This window comes from Gymnogyps californianus, chromosome 3 (assembly GCF_018139145.2).
Source record: "Gymnogyps californianus isolate 813 chromosome 3, ASM1813914v2, whole genome shotgun sequence".
Taxonomy (NCBI): Eukaryota; Metazoa; Chordata; class Aves; order Accipitriformes; family Cathartidae; genus Gymnogyps; species Gymnogyps californianus.
This window is the reverse complement of record NC_059473.1, coordinates 59773096-59794839: the sequence shown is the minus strand read 5'-3', so window position 1 is coordinate 59794839 and position 21744 is coordinate 59773096. Positions and strand designations below refer to the sequence as shown.

Here is a 21744-nt window from a genome sequence, read left to right as displayed (position 1 = left end):
TCAGGCATGGCTGCGCATCCCCAGAAGCAGCTGTTTTGCTTGGACTCCCAAGGGACCTCCCTCAAGCTGCACTGCCTACCTTCCTACCACCTCCTCCTCCTTCCAGCCAGCTATTTTGCACATTGGAAACCCCTCCTGTACAGTGGTTTCCTTTAAGGGGCAGGGCCCCGGGGAAGAGCTGCTCTAAAATACAGGAGGAAAATAGAGTTTTTACCGACAAAAAAAAATTGTTCACACACACAGAGTTGCTGGTTTGACTTTATCCAGCATGCTTACTATAAGCATGCACCCTCTTCTTAGCAGCACCCAGGATGGCTCACATGCCCTTCATACCACGCCACGTCCTGAATGTCCCTTCACAACTACACAACAGCTGGATCAGCCTGCATAAAGGCAGCTCCCCACAAGAAGAGTTGTCCCTCGTGCCCTTCTCCTCTTACTGTGAGTCTCACAGAGGACTATCTGTCAAAGTTAAATGATTCTGGTCTTAACTGCCTTTTTTTTTTTTGACAGAGGTTTCTTACCCATACGAAGCTCAAAGAGAAAGACTACTTTGGAAAAAAACAATAAGGCTCAGCTTAAATTTTCCAGTAAGCTATATGCATATATTTTTTCTCTTCAGTAGCACTTAAGTTTTGCTTACTGGACTACTACAGGACTGCTTTGTTTTTTGAACTTTGTGTTACTTGGGAAGCTCCCTTCCAATCATAAATCGCTGAGAAAGCAGGAATACAACTAAAGAAAGTAAAAGCACAAGCTCTGATTTTTGCCCCCTCCGAGAAGTTTAAAGTGAATCTGAATGACCTTGTAATTGTGAAACGTGCTTTCAAACAGAAGAGGTTTGCTTTAAATGCTGAACACTGCAATAGTTATTTACTTTAAATAATTCCAGATATCTAAATGTTGATCTGTCCTACTGCAGTGCTGGCTGAAACAAATCACTCCCACTATTTTACAGTCTCTATTACCTGCTTTTGTAATGTTTTGCAAGACTGCTTCCAACACCATCAATGTTGCAACTGCTTGTAAATTTAATACAGGAGGGAACCCCTATATTTAAAACAGCAAAGTTCTCATATCATTTTTGCCTTTGTAATGTAAACTCTGAAATTTGCCAGATGTCCTAATCAAATAAGGAGTTTTTATAAACAGAAGAATGCGTGGATATTCAATGTTTCAGGAGCTTTTTCAAGACCTGAAAATCACAGGTTCTAAAAGAGGAAGACAATTCACAGAGGAAAACCTTGAAAGAATGGAGTAAAATAAACTTTTTTACAAAGCCACAGTTAACTGTAAAGACTTCTTGCCGAAATAATACCGATATATGGTGAAACTCTACCAGAGTGAAAATCTGAATCGCTGAATCTATAAACCAGATGAAGCTCATGACATCTGATACCAGACTTCCTTCTCTTTAGCTACTGTAATCATGTTTTTAAATGACGACCTCTGGTAATGAGTCTCTGATGACTCAATGCCTAGGTGCTTAAAATAACTTTGAAAAACTGAGTCAGAGGAATCATTACCCAAGCATAGCATCATATAGAATCCCACCAGCTCTCCAGCTTCCCAGCACAGAAATGAGAAGCCTTGCACTAGTAATTGCTGCAATGTAACGTAACCCACTTATCACTGAACTTTTAAAAGATCAAAAGATCAGACAGAAAGACAAAAGAACAGAAAACCTGTATCTTAATAAAATAAGACTGTATCAGTTCTCGTGCTCATCCTAACATCTCACTCCATCAATACATCAGGAATCTGTGGTAAATTTGCACTACCAAACATTTTCACCTTCTCTAATCATCTTGCTGCCCCTTAAAAAAAACAAACCACGAAACCAAAATAATCCAAAAAGTCCCAGGAAATATTTTCACATCCACTTAATTATAGCTTAAAAAACCAAGCAACTTTTCATATGATTAAGACCATAAAATCAAAATTACTTCACCTAATTAGTTTTGTTCCATCGCATCCTACATATATAAATCAACTGTGATCTCATTCTTTGTATTACATCTTCCTTTGCTGAATTTAAATAGCGGAACATGCTGAATGGATTATGAAGTGATCTGCAGAGTAGAAGTTCATCTCAACTCACAGATGTATTAAGATTTATTAACTGAATACTGTCTTAAGATGTGATTTCCTAGAAAAGTCTACTTTCAAAGTTAGGACAATACAGAAGGCAGACTCGCAGAACACAAAGTTAGGTACTTTGGAGAGTTTAGCACAGAGGGATGCTTCACTTCCCAGCTGCAAATCAGAACAAAGAACTGTTTCTGCCTGATTCATAATGCAAACATACAAACAGCTTTGTGATGGTACAAAGGAAAATGTGAGACTTCGAGGGAGCCTTACACTAGTAAGAGCAATAGAGAATCAAAAAGAAAGATGAAAGGAAGAATACACACTTAAGAAAAATAATCTTTATTTGAAGTCTAATGTATTGTTATGTTTTCCTACCTGAAATTTTCATATATAAATCATGATCTTGCCTCACCACAACTACAAGAACCATGCTAAATTCAACTATACTTCATTAGTGATATTCACAAGAGATAATCCAACATGATTAGATGGACAAAAAAGCCTTGAACAACATTTCCATGTTTTAGAAGTATTGCTAAGCTATACCTTCTTTTAAGAACAGTATATTCAGTCTAAGCTTTCATCTCAAGGGACTTCTTCCCACAAAAAAGGGCCCAGTTCTACAAAAAGAACCAGATAAATGAGTTCTTAAAGTCAACAAACCATTGAACAATCAAGAACATAACAGTGGGATACAAGTGCCCCTAAAGCTACAAAGAAAAATTTGTTGCTATTGACACTAAGAGGTGCCTAACCTCATAAAGCTTATCAATACCTGCCTTGTGAAATACCTAGCTTGTGAAAGTAACATCACCAACTTCAACAGCGTTACTCCTATAAATCACAGTTTATCAGCTCCTACGTCCAACTTCAACTTTTAAATTAAAATCCTCACCACTCATCAGCAGCACAGGCTCCAGAAGAACTGTCTTGACCATCAGCGTGCACGTAACCTATCAACTTCTCTTAATATCATCACCTCCTTCTGAAATTAGGACTTCACAAATGGCAAAACATCAGCCTTTTCTTGAAAAGGACTTGCCTACATTTTAAAATAATAAATAACTCTAAAAATAGACTGAGGTAGGGAGCACATTATTTAAAAGCCAGCATATCACTTCCTGACATGTCTAGCTCTCCCTATTCAATGAAACTCAAAAAACAAAAGAAAGGGCATGAGGACAACTGGGACTTGGCAAACTCTAATAGGGAAAGAAGAGGAAAGGCCAAGGAAGTCAAGAAGGAACAAATAGAAGAATGAGATTCTCATCTGCAGCTTTTGCAAGCAATGATCACAGAAACGCATTTACAATATTGCATTTTCTTTGTGACCGAGTTTTGAAAATTTTTTAAGCTTTATTCTTTTAGGCTCAAGCACTTTTTGCCTTCTTTTGTAACGCACAGTTAAAAATAAGGAATTAGTAAGCTCAAGTCTGTTTCTGAAGGAAGCATCCAAAATAAAGTATCTAACTTAATGCGTCAGTTCTTAAATGCGGATATGAAATTGCCTACCTCTGAAGTCAGGTTCAGTTAAATTACTGTAAAACTTCGGAAGTTAGCATCTCCTAAACAATCCTTTGTTTTGTTTTGATTTGTTTTTTCACTTGCTTCAGTTTTTAGAGCACGTAACCTTGAGCAAGCCTTTAGGGAACCACAAAATCCACTGCCAAGTTACAGTAAGGATCTAGCCAACCAAAGAAGTGCCACCAAATGTCTCAGATCCTCCATTTCCCATTTATATTTCCACCCTTCACCATGAAAGTCTCCCCCTCCTCACTTTGCCACCCCACCCAACCTTTTGCGTCAGCTCTGAGCAAACTTTCAGCTACAGTAGCTCCCTACAAGTGGAGAAAATGGCCCCACTGTTTCAGTTCAGTTAATCTTTTGCTATTTCAGCAACTTACAGTAGCTCAGAGACAGGCCGGACAAGTGTTGGAGTCAACTCCTGGGACATACAGACAGCACAGGATGAGGAGCAAGGAAGGAGAATGAGCAATGGTGACTGCTAGCTCAGCTCACAGCATCAGACACAGCCTCCAGAGTACATAGGGCCTACAGCCACCCCTGACCCATTTCAACAAAAAACTCCCTACCAAGTTGCCAGTTAACAAATATGCTAGGAAAGCATCAGTAAAGGCCTTTTTGCATGAAAATAGTAGTCCTTTCCCCTAAAAGCTTTCATTATTTCAGTAAGAAACCCGGCAAGTTTGAATGGTACAGGGAAGAGCCAGCAGATTACATGACAGTAGACCACGTCTTCATACTGGAAAACTCTAGGAACTTAATTGCTATGGTTTATCAAAGTGGGAGGCAAGAAAACTGGCCAGGGTTTACAAGTCAGCTGTGGAAGAAATGCCTATTTCCCCCCCACCCCTCAGGAAACCTAACACCTTGATACAAGCATTTGTAAATCTTGTAGACAAAAGGATAAAACTGGAAACAGAAGCTGGACAAATTTACATTCAAAATAAAGAAGCATCAACAGCAAGAGAGTTGATGTTTGTTTGTTTGTTTTTTGTTTTTTTTTTTTTTAAAGAAAAAAGAAAAAAGACAGACTGGATTTTCCATCACTGAAAGCATTCAAATCAAGACCAAATTTTCCCCCAGCCCTCCTTGGCAAGTATATTCTAGTTTAAACAGGAATTAATTCAGGAAGTGCTAATAGCCCATGCAGTGCAGGCCAGGCCTGACTGTCAGTCGCCCCTACCAGCTATACAGGATTTGACACCATTAAAGTTTGAGAAATTCACACTCCTGATGACTAATTATAGTTTTGTTAACATTTTCACATACCATACAAATACACTTCACATATTTCTTTTAAAAATAGGCTATTTTGGAAGGAGCACAAGCAGAAGGTGAGAAGTTTGTTTACAATTTAAAAAACAAAATTTATTTTCCAAGTGAAATGGTGACTGGTTAGTTGGCTGAGCTCCTAAAAACTGTTTCTTGAGCCAGTTACCCCCTTACACTGTTTAAAAAAAAAAAGTATCCTTTACTATAGCTGACATTTGCTCAAGTTTAACAAATTAAAATCCCAAACAGGGCAATTAGCAGAGAAGGACCTATCTCCTGGGTGAAGCTCACAGAAAATAAAGCTTCTCTTCAGTACTGCTCTCAGCTACCAGCATATCAAAATAACAACAATAAAATATCAAGTCTTTACTGACTATCACTTCCCAATTTTAATCTTCAAGTCAAAGTAAATTACCATAACTGGCAATGTGTAGAATGAAAAAACTTGCACCACCTGATTTCAAGCCAGTCCTGGTTAAGAAGTTAGAAATTATACACCCTTCAGTCTGAGGCCATAATGACTCCAAAAAATTATTTCAAGAGAAGCAAAGTGAAAGTTTCCAAATGTGTGAATAAAATGGCTTCATGTGTTTGGCACAGAACACAGGATCCCATGAGGATACTGCACCTCAAAGTGAGGAGAGAAACAGTACTATTTTAGTACAGTATCTGCTTAGCATACTGTGTATTATGTAGTATATGCATACACAGAAGTAATTTTCTTTTTCTTGCTACCTACAATAGTTAGGTTGATTACATATTATTCATACACACATCCCGCAAATCAGTGGAAACCACCAATATTAAAACTGAGTCCATCAACAATATTCCAAAACCTCAACAGAATATAAAGTTCACTATATTAACACTTCTTAAACTGCCTAAGTGATTTTGAAGCCTAAAACCAACTTCTCTGTGCTTCTGAAAAAGTCTACTAAAACAGGAGTAACGAACAACTTATGGTTACAGAGACAGCTACTTATACATTAATTTGACACATTCAAGATGCATAATTTCTCCAGGACTGAGACGCACAACACAAATAGTGTACTGTAGGAGAACTGCCTCAGTAAAAGGAAGTTTTTAAACTGCTGGCCAAGTTTATGGAATCAGGTGACTCAAAGCATTACTTCAAATACCAAAAAAGCCTTCTGCGATATTTAGACAAATTACAGATGACATTTACTGGTGGATGTTAACTCACAGCTACACAAGCAGAGATGTTTTCATCAACCAATACAGTAAATAAATATTTTTAAATTAGAAAGAGACCAGTTTCAGATAGGATGGGCTAATTTTGACTGTTGCATTAATAGCAGATAAGATACTGTTGAAGAACTGAACAAAATAATTTCACTTCCTTTTTTTTTTTCCTTTGGTAAAATCAGACCCTACTATTAACAGGTCGCACACTACAGGCTCAGGGCTCCCAGAAGAGACGCAGCACACCTATCCCCCGGATGCCACTCAAAGGGGTCTGCATCAGCTGCCCTGACGCGACAGGGCGGTCGGGGGGTGCGAGGCAGCCGGGACGCCCCGTCCCCAGCCCCGCGGGGCAGCCAGGACACCCCGTCCCGGGGCGGGGCGGCAGGGCCCGCCGGCAGCCGAGGCCTTTCCCCACCAGCCGGCCAGCGCCGGTTCGCAGAGCACGGTGGAAGCGGGGCAGGGGCGCTCGGGCTGCAGCAGCAGCAGCCCTCGGTCTCCGGCGGCTTTTCAGCCCTACAGTCGCTCCGGGCGTGCCGGGGGGGCGGCTGGGCGAGGACGGGAGACGGTGGGGCAGAAATAAAGCAGCAAACAACTTTCTCCTGCCCCGGAGTTGGCGCTGCCCCGCTGAGTCCTCCGCGCCGCTCGGAGGGGCCGGACAGCGGCGGCGAGGCCCGAACGCGGCGCGGCGGGAGCGGGCGGCCCCCTCCTCCCCTCCCTCCTTCCCTCCCTCCCGCGGCCGGCGGCGAGGGGCAGGCCCCGGGGAGGGGACTGGCTCCCGCGACCCCCGAAACGCAGCCCGTCCCCGTCCCCCCCCCCCCCGGGCCTCCCTCCCGCCCGCCGCTGAGAGGGGCTGCTGCCCACCGAGCACCTCCGCGGGGCCTGCTCGGCGCCCGGGGGCTCGGCGCAGGGGGCGCCCCGGAGCCGCCTCACGATCCCCCGGGCCGCACCGGGGGCCGCTCACCTTGGTGGCCATGGCGCTGCCGGTGCGGGCTGGGCTGCCGGTCTCCCCTCCCCGCCGCGGGCCGCGGCTGCTCGGTCGGTGTGTCCGGCCCGCCCGCCGCCGCTGGGCCGCGCAGGCGGCTCCTCCTCAGCGTCCCCCAGTCGCCGCCGCCGCCGCCGCCTGGGGGCCGTTGGGCGGCTCAGCAACAAGCCCCGGCGCTGGGCAGGCGGGGGCTGATGTAGCCGCACGGCGGTGCCCCCTCCCCACACCCCCTGCACGCCCCCGCCCCGGCCACCCCTTCCCCCGGCACGGCACGGCACGGCACTCGGGGGTGGTGGCGGACCTGTTTGTCCCCAGCCTCTCCGTCAGGGCCGGAGGGAGGGACCCGCGGCGCGGCGGGGAGCCCCGGGGGAGCCGCCCCGGGCGGTCCCCGGGGTGCGGGCGGGGGCGGAGGTGCCCCCGCGGCCGCCGGGCTGGGATCGACCCCCCCTCCCCCGCTGCCTTCGGCGGCTTCGCTTTGTAGTCAGTGTTTGCCCTCGAATTCCCGCTCGCGTGGGGGAGAGGGCCCGCAGAACGACATTATCTGTCCCTCGGTTGCTTTTGAACAGAAATTTCGAAGCAACTGTATAGCAAGGAACGCAATTTTTCCTCGGCCACGCTCCCTCTGCAGCTGTTAGTGGGATGCGCGTCGTCCCTGACCTGTTTCAGCCGGGCCTTAGTGTATGGCAGTTATTAACAGCAGAAAATAACATCAAGGAGTGGGTCAGGGTCGGTAGCGTTCCTGTTGAGCGCTCTGCAACCATCTCATAAAAACTAACTGCGACCCCACTTGATTTCCAGCCTGCAGGAGAGACGTGATGGGAGGCTAAAACAAAGGGGATGGGAAAATCCAGTGGCAGTGATCGTGCAAGGTATTGCACCATCCGAAAAGCGCAACTTCTCATCTATATATGTACAGTGGTTGGCCTGGAATCAGGAGACGTTTCCTTTCTGTAGAAAGAAATACATGGTGTAATTGTCAGGACAACCAAGGAGAGCCCTAAGAGGCAGGTAGGCTGTTGGGAAGCTTTACATCTGCATCTCTTTACATTTGCATTTCCTTGTCCATAGAAATTACAAGCTTCTCTTCTACTATTGGTATAGTTTCTCAGTGGGACAGCTTTATTAAAAGAGAAAAATATGTTCACAGTTTTTTTAAGTTGTAAAAAATGTTCCATGTAGGACCAGTGAAATAGTTTCTATGGAGAGTGAGGATGATGAATTAAGAGGAAGCTGGCTGTTCAGTCACCACCACTTTTCGAGTGATTGAACTGATTAACTTGAGAAGTTTTCAAACTCCTTTACTGCCGTTTTTAACTTTTTCAGAACTCAATTAGATACAATGATTCCAACTTTTTATTCTTCATAGTATTTGTGGCCCACAAATGACCCTTTATGATACCACCTTTAAGTTGAGGTATTGTATTAAGGATCAGTTTTGCCGTGTGGTCCCTCCCAGACTGGTATTTCACCCACTGTAGTAGCAAAACTCCCTGAAGCCAGCTTTGTCTCTGTACTAAGGGACCCTGTTCTTCCACCTTCTTGCTAACAATCTTTCCAACATTGTATGTTTTGATCTGGTCATCTAGTGAGCGTCTTATAAAAAGGACAGAGGTGTGAAATCAAGAGACCCAGCGTTGTCTTGTTGAGGGATCCCCAACTGATAGGTATGTGAAGCACCCTCTATCGCTTCACCCGATGCTATGTTTCGCTATGTGATTTATAACAAAGTTGTGGATTTTGCATAAGCTCGAGTCTGTGTCATTCTTTACCTGCGGTCAGAACAACTGCCAGAAGAGCTTAGTCTACAGCTGCTAACCAGTATGCTTTAACAGAGCACTGCTGGCCATCTGGGGAATGAAGAACAAAGTCATGATTTATTCACAGCCTCTCTATATGCTTAAAATCTTCAGTTTACAGTTTTCCACTGTGAGGTACTCCTAAAAATAAATCTTGCTTGACAAGTTTGAGGGACGAAGAAAACATTAACGTTTCTTTCAGAGTGAGAGAATGTTCTGGGAAAATTATTTTTGATGGGATCTTTCCAATACTATTTGCAATTAATTGCTATTAATTCTTGTGTTAACAAAGACACTCTTAGGAATCACTTTGGATTGCCAATAAATGTATCTCTTCTTAGCTGCAAGCTTTATTATTGCTTAACACAAAGGGCCAAATACCAACAAATTGCTAATGTAATAACCTAAAATTTCCAAAACTTTCTAAATTAGTTAATTTTCTACTACCAAGCTGTGTCCTAGTTAATTAAGACTAGATGTTTGCTTAGCACTAGACATATAAGAAATCTCAGTGGCTTCAGCGGGGTTGTTTACATACTTAAGCATTTGGTAGGTTGGAAGTCGAGTGCTCTGCGTGGAGCTTACCAGCTTTCAAACACAGTTGGCTCATTTTTCACTTTGTACTAAAGCCCCAATGTGGGATATAATAGTTAAATATCTCCACCTCAGAAAAAAACAATAACAGAAGAAAATCCCTTACCCAGCACACAAGTGACTTTTTTTTAAATGTTCTCTCTACAGATTTTTACTAAGTATGTATTTTTGCAGTTAACTTGTCTGCAGTAGTTGCCAGGAACAACTGCTGCAGCAGAGTTCAGTGGGAAGTGATCCGTTGCAGAGCCTCATCGAATGAAAAGCTCCAGCCAACAGCACTATGCAAAATTTTTAATTAAAGATGGACTCTGGGAAAGGACATGGAGAACGTTTGCCGAATACTGTTCTCTGCTGGGCAAGGCCTGCCTGTAGCGTCAAGATTACGGAAAGTCAGTGACCTTGTATGTTCTGACTTACGCAAGCTTGGTGGGGAATGATAAAGAAAAAATAAGGTTATTCAGATAACCTTCAAGCTGAAAACCATCTGGAGAAAGAACTATGGTTTGTGTTTCTAAGCTACTGTCCTCAGGAGCTCCTTGAGGTGGTGCACCTTGGATTTCTCCCTGCTAGCAGGCTGTGCCCTTAGCATTTGCCACAGCTGTGGAGGACTTTTGAGGAACAATTATTACCTTCAGTGGCAACAACTTTGCAAATGGAGCAGCCTGTCAAATACATCTATTTCCAAAGTCTTTGCAGGAGGCATGCTGAGAGTATATTGTCCTAGGTGTTTATTGTCAAAGGTGTTTTATAAAGTAAGAAGTTATTTATTTTTTTCCTTGGTTGAGAGGCTATCGATGTGGTGTGTACGATAACATCAGTTCCATAGTACATGCTTTTATCTCAGATTTCTAGCTACATTAATCAGGAAAGACTAACAATGACTAGGGAGTAACTACAAAAACATTTCAAACTTTTCTTACTCCTTTTAATTATCAAGTTTACCTTAATCACCTGATACACCTCTTGTTTTAAGAAGGGGTAGAGATGTCACATTTCCAAAGCCTTAAAATGAACTGTTTAAGCAATGACTTAGTTTACGAATCAAAAATAGTAGTAGTGTATTCTTCGTCTTCAGAAGTCATATCTGCACAGCTTCACCTACCTCTCCCCAAGAGGTTCTTTGGGTGTCATCGTGTTTCCTCTCAGCTGACCAGCATTTCTGTTTCAGAGTTGGATTAACACCATTTCTTTGGTGTTTCCAAGAAGTTTGCCAGAGAGCGATAAAATATTGCTTCCTCCTATCTTCTCTCTCCTCCCTTCCCCCAAAACTGGACAGAAAATGATAGGAGCTGCCACATCCATGAAACCTAATGTTGTCTGCACAGAGCAACAGGGGAGCAGCTGCTGAATCCCGTTTGTGCATCACTCTGTACAGCGTGGCATTATTTGCAAATCCTATCTGAAAAATAAATTTAATGAAACATGTTCTGAGGAAAAAATACAATTATTTTCCTTTATTGTATGTTGGGAGTCTTTGGACAGAAAGGCCGTGAACTCTTGGATCATGGTATTTGCACCAAAGCACGATAGCTTCTTGTTTACCCAGAACTTTACATGGCAGTTTAAAATGGTGCTCAAGAGATTACAGACACACTTTTCAATCTTATTCTGCACCTGGTGCTGGAAGATCACTATCAAACCAGTAAGGCAGCCAATCCTGAAATACTGTAGGATGTTAGGTCAAGACTTCCCTAGTTCATAAAGGCTGCTTTAGAAAATGCACCCGAAACTGCACCCAAATTCCTCTGAGTTTTTTAGTCTCCGAATTTGTCTCTGAATAAGCAGTTCTGAGAAAAACTGTGCTTCGTGCATTTGCTTCCGACTTAAGGGTTTTGTCTCCTTAGAGCTGGTAATCAAACGCCATTATTATCTGAACTGTGGCGTACTATGTGGGCCTTTTTCAAGGTAAGTTCTGATTTGACATAGTTACATTTTTTAATAAACACACAGCTAAGATTGGTTTTGTGCTGTGTGTGAATATGCTGTTTTCTTTACACTGGTGGAAAAGTGCAATGCTATGCCATGCTAAATTCTGTACTCTGAGGGTGGTGGGGTTTTTCTTAACACATCTTTGTGAAGCCGATAGTTTTAAGTCATGGTGGACACCCTGGACTCAATTTTCTCTTTAAAAATTTGTAAAAACAGCTGCTGACCATTGAAGATGTGAAAAAGCTACACAGAAAAAGAAGTGTGGGTGTTCCAGAGATAAAATATTGTTGCAATACACTTCTGGACACTGTCAATTTTTTGAGAGCGCTTTTTTATTTTTTTGTGAAGCTGATTGCAAAGGTCATGTTTTGGTGCAAATTTGATCACGCTCAGGGGAGAGGGGGATGTGTGGATTAAACACCTAGTGCAGATCTTCATGGATGAGCGCCATGGATGCAACAGTTAGGAGGTTGCTTGGTCATGATGATCTGTTTTCTTTAGATAATACTGTGTGAAACAACTTTTTTTCTCCTTTAAGTGTAACAAATGTTTTGACCAATTCTAATATTCCTTTTCTGCCTTTACAGCAGAATAATCAGTGATAGATGTATGTATTTTTTTTAGCAGTATAAGCTTTGAAAGAAATGATACAACAAATCATGCTTTTTTGTGCAAGGAATAAAACAGGTTTCCTGAAACACCTAACACTAATATCATTCTTACTTTTTGCATTCCCTTCTGAACTGTACACTGATTGGTAATATAATATATATGCTTATATCTGAGCTAGGATACTTGTGCATGCATATCTATCATGCACTTTAGTTGGTTTGCAGTTGGATTTTTTGTTCATACTTTATATTCATTTGGGTTTCAATGCAAGGGCTGCTGAGGTCAATAGGTTTTGAACTCAGCTTTCCTGAAAAATAGAATATAGTTTAGTAAAAAGAATATTTTAAAAGGTATAAATATTTCCGTTTTGCTGTTTGCTAGCTTTAGCAAAAGTGACATACCGTTAAGCACTATTGATTCTTACTGCTACTGACCCTTTCCGTCCGGAGTGCTGACTGCCTGTGGCTTATTTCCATTTTTTCCTGTCGTGGTGGAAGGGCTCTGCCAGCTGCCGTACTCTGCCGTCTCAGGGGACTGCTATCTCAACAAGCAGAGCAACAGAAGAGGAACGTGTTCTGCTATGTACTTCAATTAAATGTACAGGTACATCTACGATGCGGTCCTGTCAACATTAAGAAGCCAAGGATTGCACCCAAATTGTCTTCTGACACACAGATTGCTAATCGTACTAAAGATGTAATTAATTATTTGCAGTCACGTCTAGATGATGGTCCAGTTATTCATCCTCACTGAGTAGCTCATTGAGGAGAAAGCTACAGAAGGCTGCAGGACTAACCTGAGAGATTTGAGCCCTCTTGCTCTGGTCTCCGAGCGTCTATGGAGGGGAGCAGTGGCACCCTATGAGTCTGCCAGCACAGCACCAGGCTGCACTTTTCAAGACAGCTTAATGAAAGTAAGAGCAAATCTATGGGCACTTGGCATATGTTGCATTTACATCCAAATTAACAGCACGGTCAGTATCAAACCATCGTAAGGCACGCTTTGCTCTGCATTGTGATAGTGATCATGTAAAGCGGCAGACCCTACGGATAAATGCTGTTTGTCTTGAGTGTATGCTTTTTACTGTAAATAAACTAATGTAGGTGCTCTCCTTTCTAAAAATAAGAATTATCATTTTACTGACCACACCAACATGGATCTCGAATGTGTTGTATCCCTGGTTTAATGTTTGCTCTCCAGCATTCCAGAACGCAGCATTCACTCACACTTTTTTCCCCATGACACAGACAGATGTTTTGGAGTAATGTGATTCTGAGTTTTCAAACTGCTTGTGTTTTTCCAATTCTAACAGATTTGTTACTTTGTTGCATTTTTTTGTGTTTTCATCATGGAAATTTGGGGGATTTCAGGGTCTCTAGCTGACTGTGTTTCCATACACAAGAAATTCAGTCCTGTGGCATTTATATGGTGAGATCACCAAAAGACTAAACCAGGCCTTAGTGTCCTCTACCTCTTAAATCTTGTTTTGAGCCACTGTTTCCTTTTAGAAATATTGACAATGAAATTACTTCATAGAAAGAAGCTGCTGATCAGCAGCACCCCAGCATTCATAAGCCCATCTTTAATAAACGCAGGTCAAGGTGACAAGAACTGCTCCAAAGGAAATGCCAAGCAGTATTAATTTCCAGGATTAATTTGTTCATCTGCATTTTCTCTAGCAGGGTTAAGGTGTCCTGCAGCTAGAGGAAGAGTTATGAAGCCTCTTTCTAGGGCACATATATTTCTCATGTCAACCCATGTTAGATCTCCAGTGCATGAACTGTCTTCTAGCCCAGACAAGCCCAAAAGGGGATAAAGAAAAGGGAGAAAGTAAAAGCTTTCATGAATTTCATTATACTATAACTAGATGTAGTCCTTTTATATAGTTTTTCCTGTCTTGAGGAAAGAGCTTGGAATCTTGAGGTCCCTTTTTACCCTACTTTTTGTGATTTGTTTTTGCACATTGTAGCCAATAGAGACCATGCTATCCTAGTAAAGAGATCATAATGTACAACAGAAGAAAAAGCAAAGCCTGTGACTAGATGATGGGCTACAAAAGAGGCTTTGTAGGCTGCATACCTTGCATTGTTGCTGAGGAAATTATGTGACTGTGGGCAGGTCAGAAAATTTCAAGTATCTATGAAATTTTTTGTAATCACTGCCTCAGATTAGGTTTTGCAAAAAAGCATTTTTCTTTGGTTGCAGGGCACAGGACCATTCATTAGTAGGAGTATTAAGTAGCTGGCAGTTCCAAGATACCTTATAGGAGTAGGTATTCAAATCTTTTTGAAAAATCCACTGTTACTAGCAAGACCAATAAGTCTACTCAAGCATTTAATTTATTACCAGTGCTAAAATAAAAATGATACCTTAGGGATTTAAGTGCTTCATATCTCTCTGCATGTGAGTATTAAGATGTTCAAACCAGCTGACATTTCTTTTCTTCAAATTACCAGAAACAGCCCTAGAGGTAGCTCTAGCTACCCTGGAAAGGCAGATGTCCAAAAATCTGCAAATATTTCCTGGAAATCTGACCCTTACACTGAGGTTAAAGAGAGGAGATAGAGGGGAGTAAATTCTGCAGCTCCCTTTTCCAGAGTACAGATTTTCTTTTTTTGCTAGGGGGTAAAATTTGAAGCTTGCTTCAATGAGGAGCTCTAAATGCATTCTGTAAATTGAGAGTTCCCCTTTAAGTTTATAGCATATTCTTGTCCAAACTGTTTGAACTGAAGGGGAACATAACAGATGCAGCACTCAGTCATGTGCCCTGCTTGTGGTTAGCCACACAAAGCCAATTTTTTGGATACTAAGCTCTACTCTTTTTTTTTTTTTCCTTTTTTTTAAGAAAAAAGACTGAACACAGCTGCTCTTGACATCAAAAACAGTCACTGAAGAAATAAAAAAGCACTATGCTATCCAACTAACAGCTGACATTTAGAGTCGATCACAGTGAGCTTACCTAAGAAATGCTGAGGACAAAAAAAGGACCTGCTGTAGCACAAAGTACCTTTTCTCATTTGCTTGAACCCCACCTGTGCATTTTTTTGGTATATCACATCATTCAGTTTGTCTCCCGTAATGTGTTTACCCAAAAGGTGTTCTTTATCAGGAGCTTGCTGGCTTTTGCCTGTCATTGCTACATCGGTCCAAGGTTTTTACAAGAATAAAATACTGCTGCTACAGACAATGCTGTTGCAGAAGAGTTAAATTGAAAGGATAAGCCTTTAAAGTTATGATAACAAATGAGAGAGGAAATGTGACTGTAAGGTCACATTAAAAAAAAAAACACCACAAAACCCCTTAAGCACTGCAGTGAGCCACAAAACTTACTAATATTTCCGATTTTGTTTTGTGACTCTTACGTTTTCCACCATAAGCATGCAGCCTCCACTGTTCTTTTTCCCATGGTTCAAACAGATGTTTTAGAGCACTATGACAGCAAGCTCTCTACCTGCCTGCTCTCCTTCCAATTCTCAATTTATCACTTCACTACATTTCCTTGTCTGTGTTTTTATTGAGGCATTTTGGGGGCTTCAGGCTGAAGGTATTTATTTGGTAATTTAATTCCCAGGTAGCATGAGAAGTTTTCCCTATAATATTACTTCAGTCATTGGGTTGGTTGCAAACACGATCATTACTGTGCATGATTTTTCTCCCTGCAAGAATCCTGATTGATTTTTCCAGAATGTAAATTTAATTCTAGATATGCTACCAGAAATATTTCTAAGTCCCCTGAACATCTGTGCTGGCAGCTGCCTTTGTGCTCCTCACGGGTGAGGCTCTCCCAGCCATCCTGACTGCCCTGTGGTGCCCTGCTGTGAAGGGGAAGGAGGGTGGGGTATAAGGTAGGGCTAACTATAGCTTTATAGCTTTATCATGGTATGGTGGCAGTCCATGGCCATCCTAATTATGATCATGGCCCTCTGTGTGAAGGACTGTACCCACACTGAATATTTTGTCTGCCTTTCCAATAGCTGGCACATCTGTCGTGCTTCCTTACTGGCTCCTTCTTTGGCTTGCAGGGCAAGTTCGAACCTTTAATTCCACATTGGACCCAGAGGTTTCTTTTCCCTTGAATGTTTAATGACAGTCAAAATGAAGAGTTTCCTAGCACTTTTTCAGGCTTGCAGTGTCTCTGCGGAGAGGCAAGCCCTTGGCACCACAGACCACCCTGAGTCAGTGAGGCCGTTGCAACACAGATAAAAGTCAGGGCCTTCCCTCGTCCTGGTCCCTACAGCGGGTTTCTAACTGGCCGAGCTGTTTTCCCCAACACACAGAAACCCAGCTTTGACAGCATCCTGCAGGCCACTTCTTCCACCGCTAACCTCTTCACCGCTCCCCAGCAGTCCCCAGTCAAGCCCTGCTGAGCTTCAGCTTTGACCCCAGCTGGCAACAACCATTTGTTTTTTTTTTCTCAGGCTACAGCTGCTCAGAAGCTTCCTTGCACAAAAGCAGTTATAATTGCAGACTTCTCCTCAAGGACAGATGATTTATAGACTTAAACTCTCCAGCCTCTCAGTCACATGGTCTGAGAGAGGATGAAGAACAGGCAGAGAGGAACTTCTGCAAAAAGGTTGTTCACCTAGAGCTAAGAGTTGTTCCCTGACCCAGACAAATCCATTCACATGTATCCTACGCCCAACGTGATAGACAGGTGTGTTTCCTTTAAACAAAGAGGGCTGCTCCTTTAACTCAGCCATCGGAATACCCTGATCTGATCCAGCAGGGATGTCTCCCGTCCATGTAGATGCCTATTCCCTTTGCACCAGCTGACTGCCTGGAAACGTCTCTGCAGCCAAATCTGCAGCAGTTTCCCCTGCAGCAATCGCCGCTGGCTCGCCATCCTCAGTCAAATGCCTCTGGCTGTGTTACAGCCTTGGATTTTGTATTCTGGAGTAATTTTCTCTCATTTCTTTTTTTGTAAGATGTAAAGTCCTCCTTATGAGTGTTTCGTCTGAAGAGAAATCTTGACTTCTATTATGTTTAATTACAGGCGATGTGAAAAGGGACACTTCAGGCTGTTTTCAACTGCATTCCTCTGACAACATGCCTCCTTCAGGTATCCCTATTAAACAGTTTTTGCTTCAAGTGTCTTTCCACAATAACTGACCCTGACAACTGTTATTCCTACCAGTTGGCTTCTGGAACATGAATGCCAACAGACAGTTCAGAGTAACCTAATAGCATTTATTATTTTTCCTACCTGCTTAGCAGAGTCCAGGTTTCACAATGTCAAAATAATTTGAATGTTACCATGCCATGGAAAAGTTAAACCAGCAGATTCTGCTGTGGGCTTTCAGTAAGCCAGTCAAGCAAGGAGAAGGGGCGCAGTCTCGTTTTAAAGCATCGGTAGATGAATTGATGTGCAATGAAAGTCTGTGTTGGCTCAGTGACAACCTGAATCAGCAGAGGGCTGGGGCCTGGCAGGGATGCTGCTGCCGCTGCCACTGCTGCACTTTGCCCTCTAAGGCTTATTCTCTGCTGCCAGTGGCAGAAGCGCACAGGGAAGTGCCCTGGCTGTATTAGGGGCTGAAGGTCATTTTAAAATAAAAGTTGAAAGTGTAATGTCTTTTCTGTATGTTGATGTCAGCTTTGCATTCTTGTACCACTATTTGGCCATTCTTTCTCTTAAGTAGAAAGTTGTCTCCACTGATAAAGGATGTCACAGTGTAAGTGTATTCCTCTTTAATTCAAATCGGTGACTTATTGGTCAAACAAGAAGAGAACCATTTATTTTACTGTGCGATCTTTATGGCAGAACAGCTCTTGGGGTTCTCCATAACTTCAGCATAAGTGCTCCCAGCGACGGTTACTAATTCTCCTTTCTGATACCACATAGTCACAAACTCTGTGGAACTGGCACACTGCTGTGGCTCTGAACATCAATCCATGCAGAATATACCTGTGCTAATACAAACAAAGCAGAAACAAGCTTCTACAGTACTCCTTTTATCACCAGAGATCCCAGAGGTTTGCCAGTCTTCTGTGACTGTCTATACTGGTAGGTTAAATGCAATCGTTTAGGCAGATAAACCTGCCAGATTGTTCCCTGGCTGCATTTTGGCTTATGTTAACTAGTGCCCTCCTAAACTACTCATGGGGATAGTTTGAGAACTATAATGTTGCAGAGACCGTTCCCAATAGGCAGTTTGAGGCAGCTGCGCTGTTGTGGAGAGAGTTTACCAGCACAGACGTGAGCTGTGCCATAACAATCGGCCTTGGTGTCTGGGAACATTCCCACGCACACTTGATTTACTAGGGTATACACTTAGTTTACTATTGTATACTAGTGTACACAGCCTATAATACTAGAGATCCTGACTGTGAAAACCTAGCAATAAGCTTGGGTTTAGACAAGGCATAAAATAAAGACCTTGAATAGTCTCAGAGTTTTGCAAGAGTATAGATTAAACCACTCAGATGTTTTCCCATTCAACTAACCGCATTTTGACTACCAGAAATTCCTCCAGATAATGCTAATTAATAAAGATTTGCTTCTTATCTTCCTCTAAGATTATTTTTATTTGGGAAGCCGTATCGCTTATTCTGCGACGCCCACTTTATTTCACCAGGAAGGTGGCTGTTCATTGCTGGGCAAAACTAACTCTTCTCAAAGGTGAATTGTCTTCAAATCCTTTGAAGGTAGAATTTCAGAATACATTTTATTTCATCAGTGTTGAATTTACTGGCTCCGAATTTCATTAGATATCCACTTTGGGTTTGGGATTATGATAGTGGGAGCTTCTATTTTGCTATATACATTCTCTGATGGGTATCCTTCCATCAGCTCCCCACTTACCCACCACCTCATTTTCTCAGGAAGACATTCCTAGCCATTTCACTCTCTTCATATGACAGTTTTTCCCCAAGACCTCGATTGCTTTATTGCCCTTCTCTGTACTCCTCCCAGCTTTATAGCCCGCTGCCTAGAACACTGTGAATGCAGCCAACAGACAGATAAAGCCTTTCCTGAGTTATCTAAGGTTACAGTAGTCATTGATTATTCACCATTGTATTCCTTATGCATCCCAATATCTTGTAAGTGTGTGCCTTAAATTCAGCTTCCGTATCTCTAGCTATTTGGGCCAGTCCTTGCTTGACTGAGGACCATGTCAGGGCAAAAACCTTAGCAGAAGAGCTGGAACCAGGTTTTACGTCGAGCAGTAGAGAGGGAATAACTGAGATTTGTCTAGCATGTAATCTTCTGTGTAGTTTGAGAGACAAAACTTAAATGGGTGCTTATTCTATGGGTCTGATAGGGTAATTAACTTGGAAATTAGTGTGTATAAACATGCAGAATCCTTTTGGACTGAGTGGAGATTCTTGATTCAGCAAATGAAAGACTTTAGATTTATGAACTGATGGATACAACAGACAGGAACAAAGTGTGGAAACTAACAACATGATTTAGGGCTTCTCAAGACCAAGACTGACACAGGACTTTAATTGGCAAAGTGAACATGTGTCCTACAAAATGTCCTAGGCTAGAAAGCTAAAAAGAAATACATACTAGCAGCTCTGCTTCCATAATAATTCAGAATTGCTGTTTGAACTGCTGTACATTTATTTTCAAACACATATAGTTCAGTAGATAAATGTACTTGCCAAAGCCTATGCAAAAAGCTAGAAAATTATTTTGTAAAGATATCCGCCTTTGTAATAAATTACAAAGGAATAAATTTGTATTAAATTAAAAAGTAATACATTTGTATTAAATTACAAAGGAATGCTAATTGTCACATTTTGATTACAAAGCTTGACTTGGATAAACTAACACATGAAATAACTTAAAATAGCTTTTCAGTCATTTCTTTAGTGAACCGAGCTTTGAGACCTGCATAATTGAGTAGGGAAAATCTGAAAAGCTGATGCGTAATTTGCTTTAGCTAAGATGAGTTTCATGAATTTGCAGAGCCAGTTTTTAGAAGATGCTGTTTTGGGCTTGGGTTTTTCTTTTGGAGAAGCTTAAAAATACTGACACTAAGTTCTGCTAAATGAACAATGATATCTCTGACATTGACATGGTATTTTTGTATGAAAATGTCTCTGCTTATAAGATTTTGGAGACTTCTCGGCTTCAAGTCCCTTATAAACCAAGAAATCGTCCCCAACGCTCTTTCAAAACACATTCTTAGCTGAACTCTTTGAATCTGTGAATACTGCTGCTGGATTTACATTTTCAAAAGCTATTCCACTGATAGAAATGGACAGGGAAACTTAATATGCAATTACTTAGATATAGGGGAGAATAATATACTAGAGCAATAAAGGAAATCTTAATATTCAGACTACCGAAATAAACAGGGTAATAATAATGTTTAGTAAAAAGGAGAGGAAGTCATAGTTCAGAAACAAGCAGGTAATATGTATTTTGGGTAACAGAAGGATAAGTCACAGCCTGATGGGAAAGGAAGAAAATGCTGATTCTCTACTATAAAACTTGGCATTTTGTCTTTGTTAAACAATGCGCTTATACTCCCATAGCATAGCATTTCCTTTTACATATGTTTGAAAGCAGGACAGGATGGGGGATGAGGTTTCAGAAGGTAGGAAGAAAGGCTGTATAATGCCAATTTTAAGCATAGGAAAAAGGGGGAAGCAGCTAATTATAGTCTTTTCAGTAGGAGGAAACCACTTGGAAGAGTCTTGGCCCTTTGGGAGAGACTGGGAAGCAAAGTAGCTGTCAGGATGGCTTTACAGCCGAGTGGTCCCAGCAGACAAAGAGCATCTGTCTAGGCAAGGAAAGGAGGTCAGATTTAAAAGCAAGCTAGCTAGGGTAGAGACAAAGACTGATCCTAATCTCTTAGATATGTTAAACCTGTTTTAAGTAGCATTTACCATTGGTTTGTTTGGGGGTGGGGGCGTTAAGAGCATGTTAGCCCACATCTTTTTAAACATGACCTGTTTTCCTCATCTGGGCAGAAACAAAATGGATTTTTTTTTTCTTTCAAAGGGAAACAAACAAACCCCTATCAGGCAAACTGGTAATTTATGTGGGAAACAGATATGTTCTGAATGGATTTCAGTCAAGCTTTTTACTAACGTATTTCAAAGAAGACTAAATCTTTAAAAACGTGGTCACGATGCTTGATCTGAGGGAGAAGTTCTGCATGAGGCCAGGTGGGAGCACAGCTCAGAGACAGTAATTGGGCCTTGACCCAGAATATTTCACACCTGGGAGGAAGTCTCCTGTTGGGGCTTCGGAGAGAGCTTTACCAGGGCTACCGAACATCACAACATGGGATGGGGAGCCTAATAACTCCATATTGGCAGTCCACTACCCTTTTGCAGTATCTTTCTTCTCAAGCTGCTAAGGTATTTTAGCTTATACCACTCAGCAAAGAAATTAAATAATACCGTTTCCTACTAGTTAACCCCGGTGCAGAGAAGTTATGCACAAGATTTTGTAACCTTTGCTCAGGTTGGTGATTGCTCACTCACGTGTCTTACCCATAGCAGTCAGTGCGACTGCTCATGTGTTTTAAATGCTCATCAACATGAGTAAGGATGATACTACCCAGGCCAATGCCTGGTACACAAGGTTATATGGGAAGTATGTGGAAGACTTGGCAGTAGTCTCCTGATTCCAGCACCTCTGCTGATCAAATAGGCAAAAGTTCAACAGTATTAAAATATCAAGTCATCTACTGTGGTAAAATCTAATTGCAAGCGGTAACACATGAATAGAAGAGCAGGAAAAAGGGATCCACGGAAAAGCATCGCCCAAAATTGTAGACC

The 21744-nt window shown here is 42.0% G+C and overlaps 1 protein-coding gene and 1 long non-coding RNA gene across 4 annotated transcripts in view; one reads left to right on the top strand and one right to left on the bottom strand.

Annotated features, from left to right (window-relative positions):
- Positions 1 to 7127, bottom strand: part of SNX9 (sorting nexin 9) — a 65654-nt gene extending 58527 nt beyond the window's left edge. For both annotated transcript variants that reach the window (XM_050893734.1, XM_050893736.1), the window contains exon 1: positions 7055 to 7127. In XM_050893734.1, the coding sequence (XP_050749691.1) occupies positions 7055 to 7066 (12 nt within the window). In that variant the 5' untranslated portion in view covers positions 7067 to 7127. The remainder of the gene's footprint in view (positions 1 to 7054) is intronic.
- Positions 7128 to 11244: 4117 nt separating this feature from the next.
- Positions 11245 to 17609, top strand: LOC127014678 (uncharacterized). 2 transcript variants are annotated; one of them, XR_007766199.1, is made up of 4 exons: positions 11245 to 11370; positions 12504 to 12919; positions 16425 to 16579; positions 17000 to 17609. It is a non-coding gene; the product is annotated as an uncharacterized LOC127014678 (long non-coding RNA). The 2 variants fall into 2 exon arrangements; XR_007766198.1 differs by lacking the exon at positions 11245 to 11370 and having other exon boundaries at positions 12292 to 12919.
- Positions 17610 to 21744: the final 4135 nt, after the last annotated feature.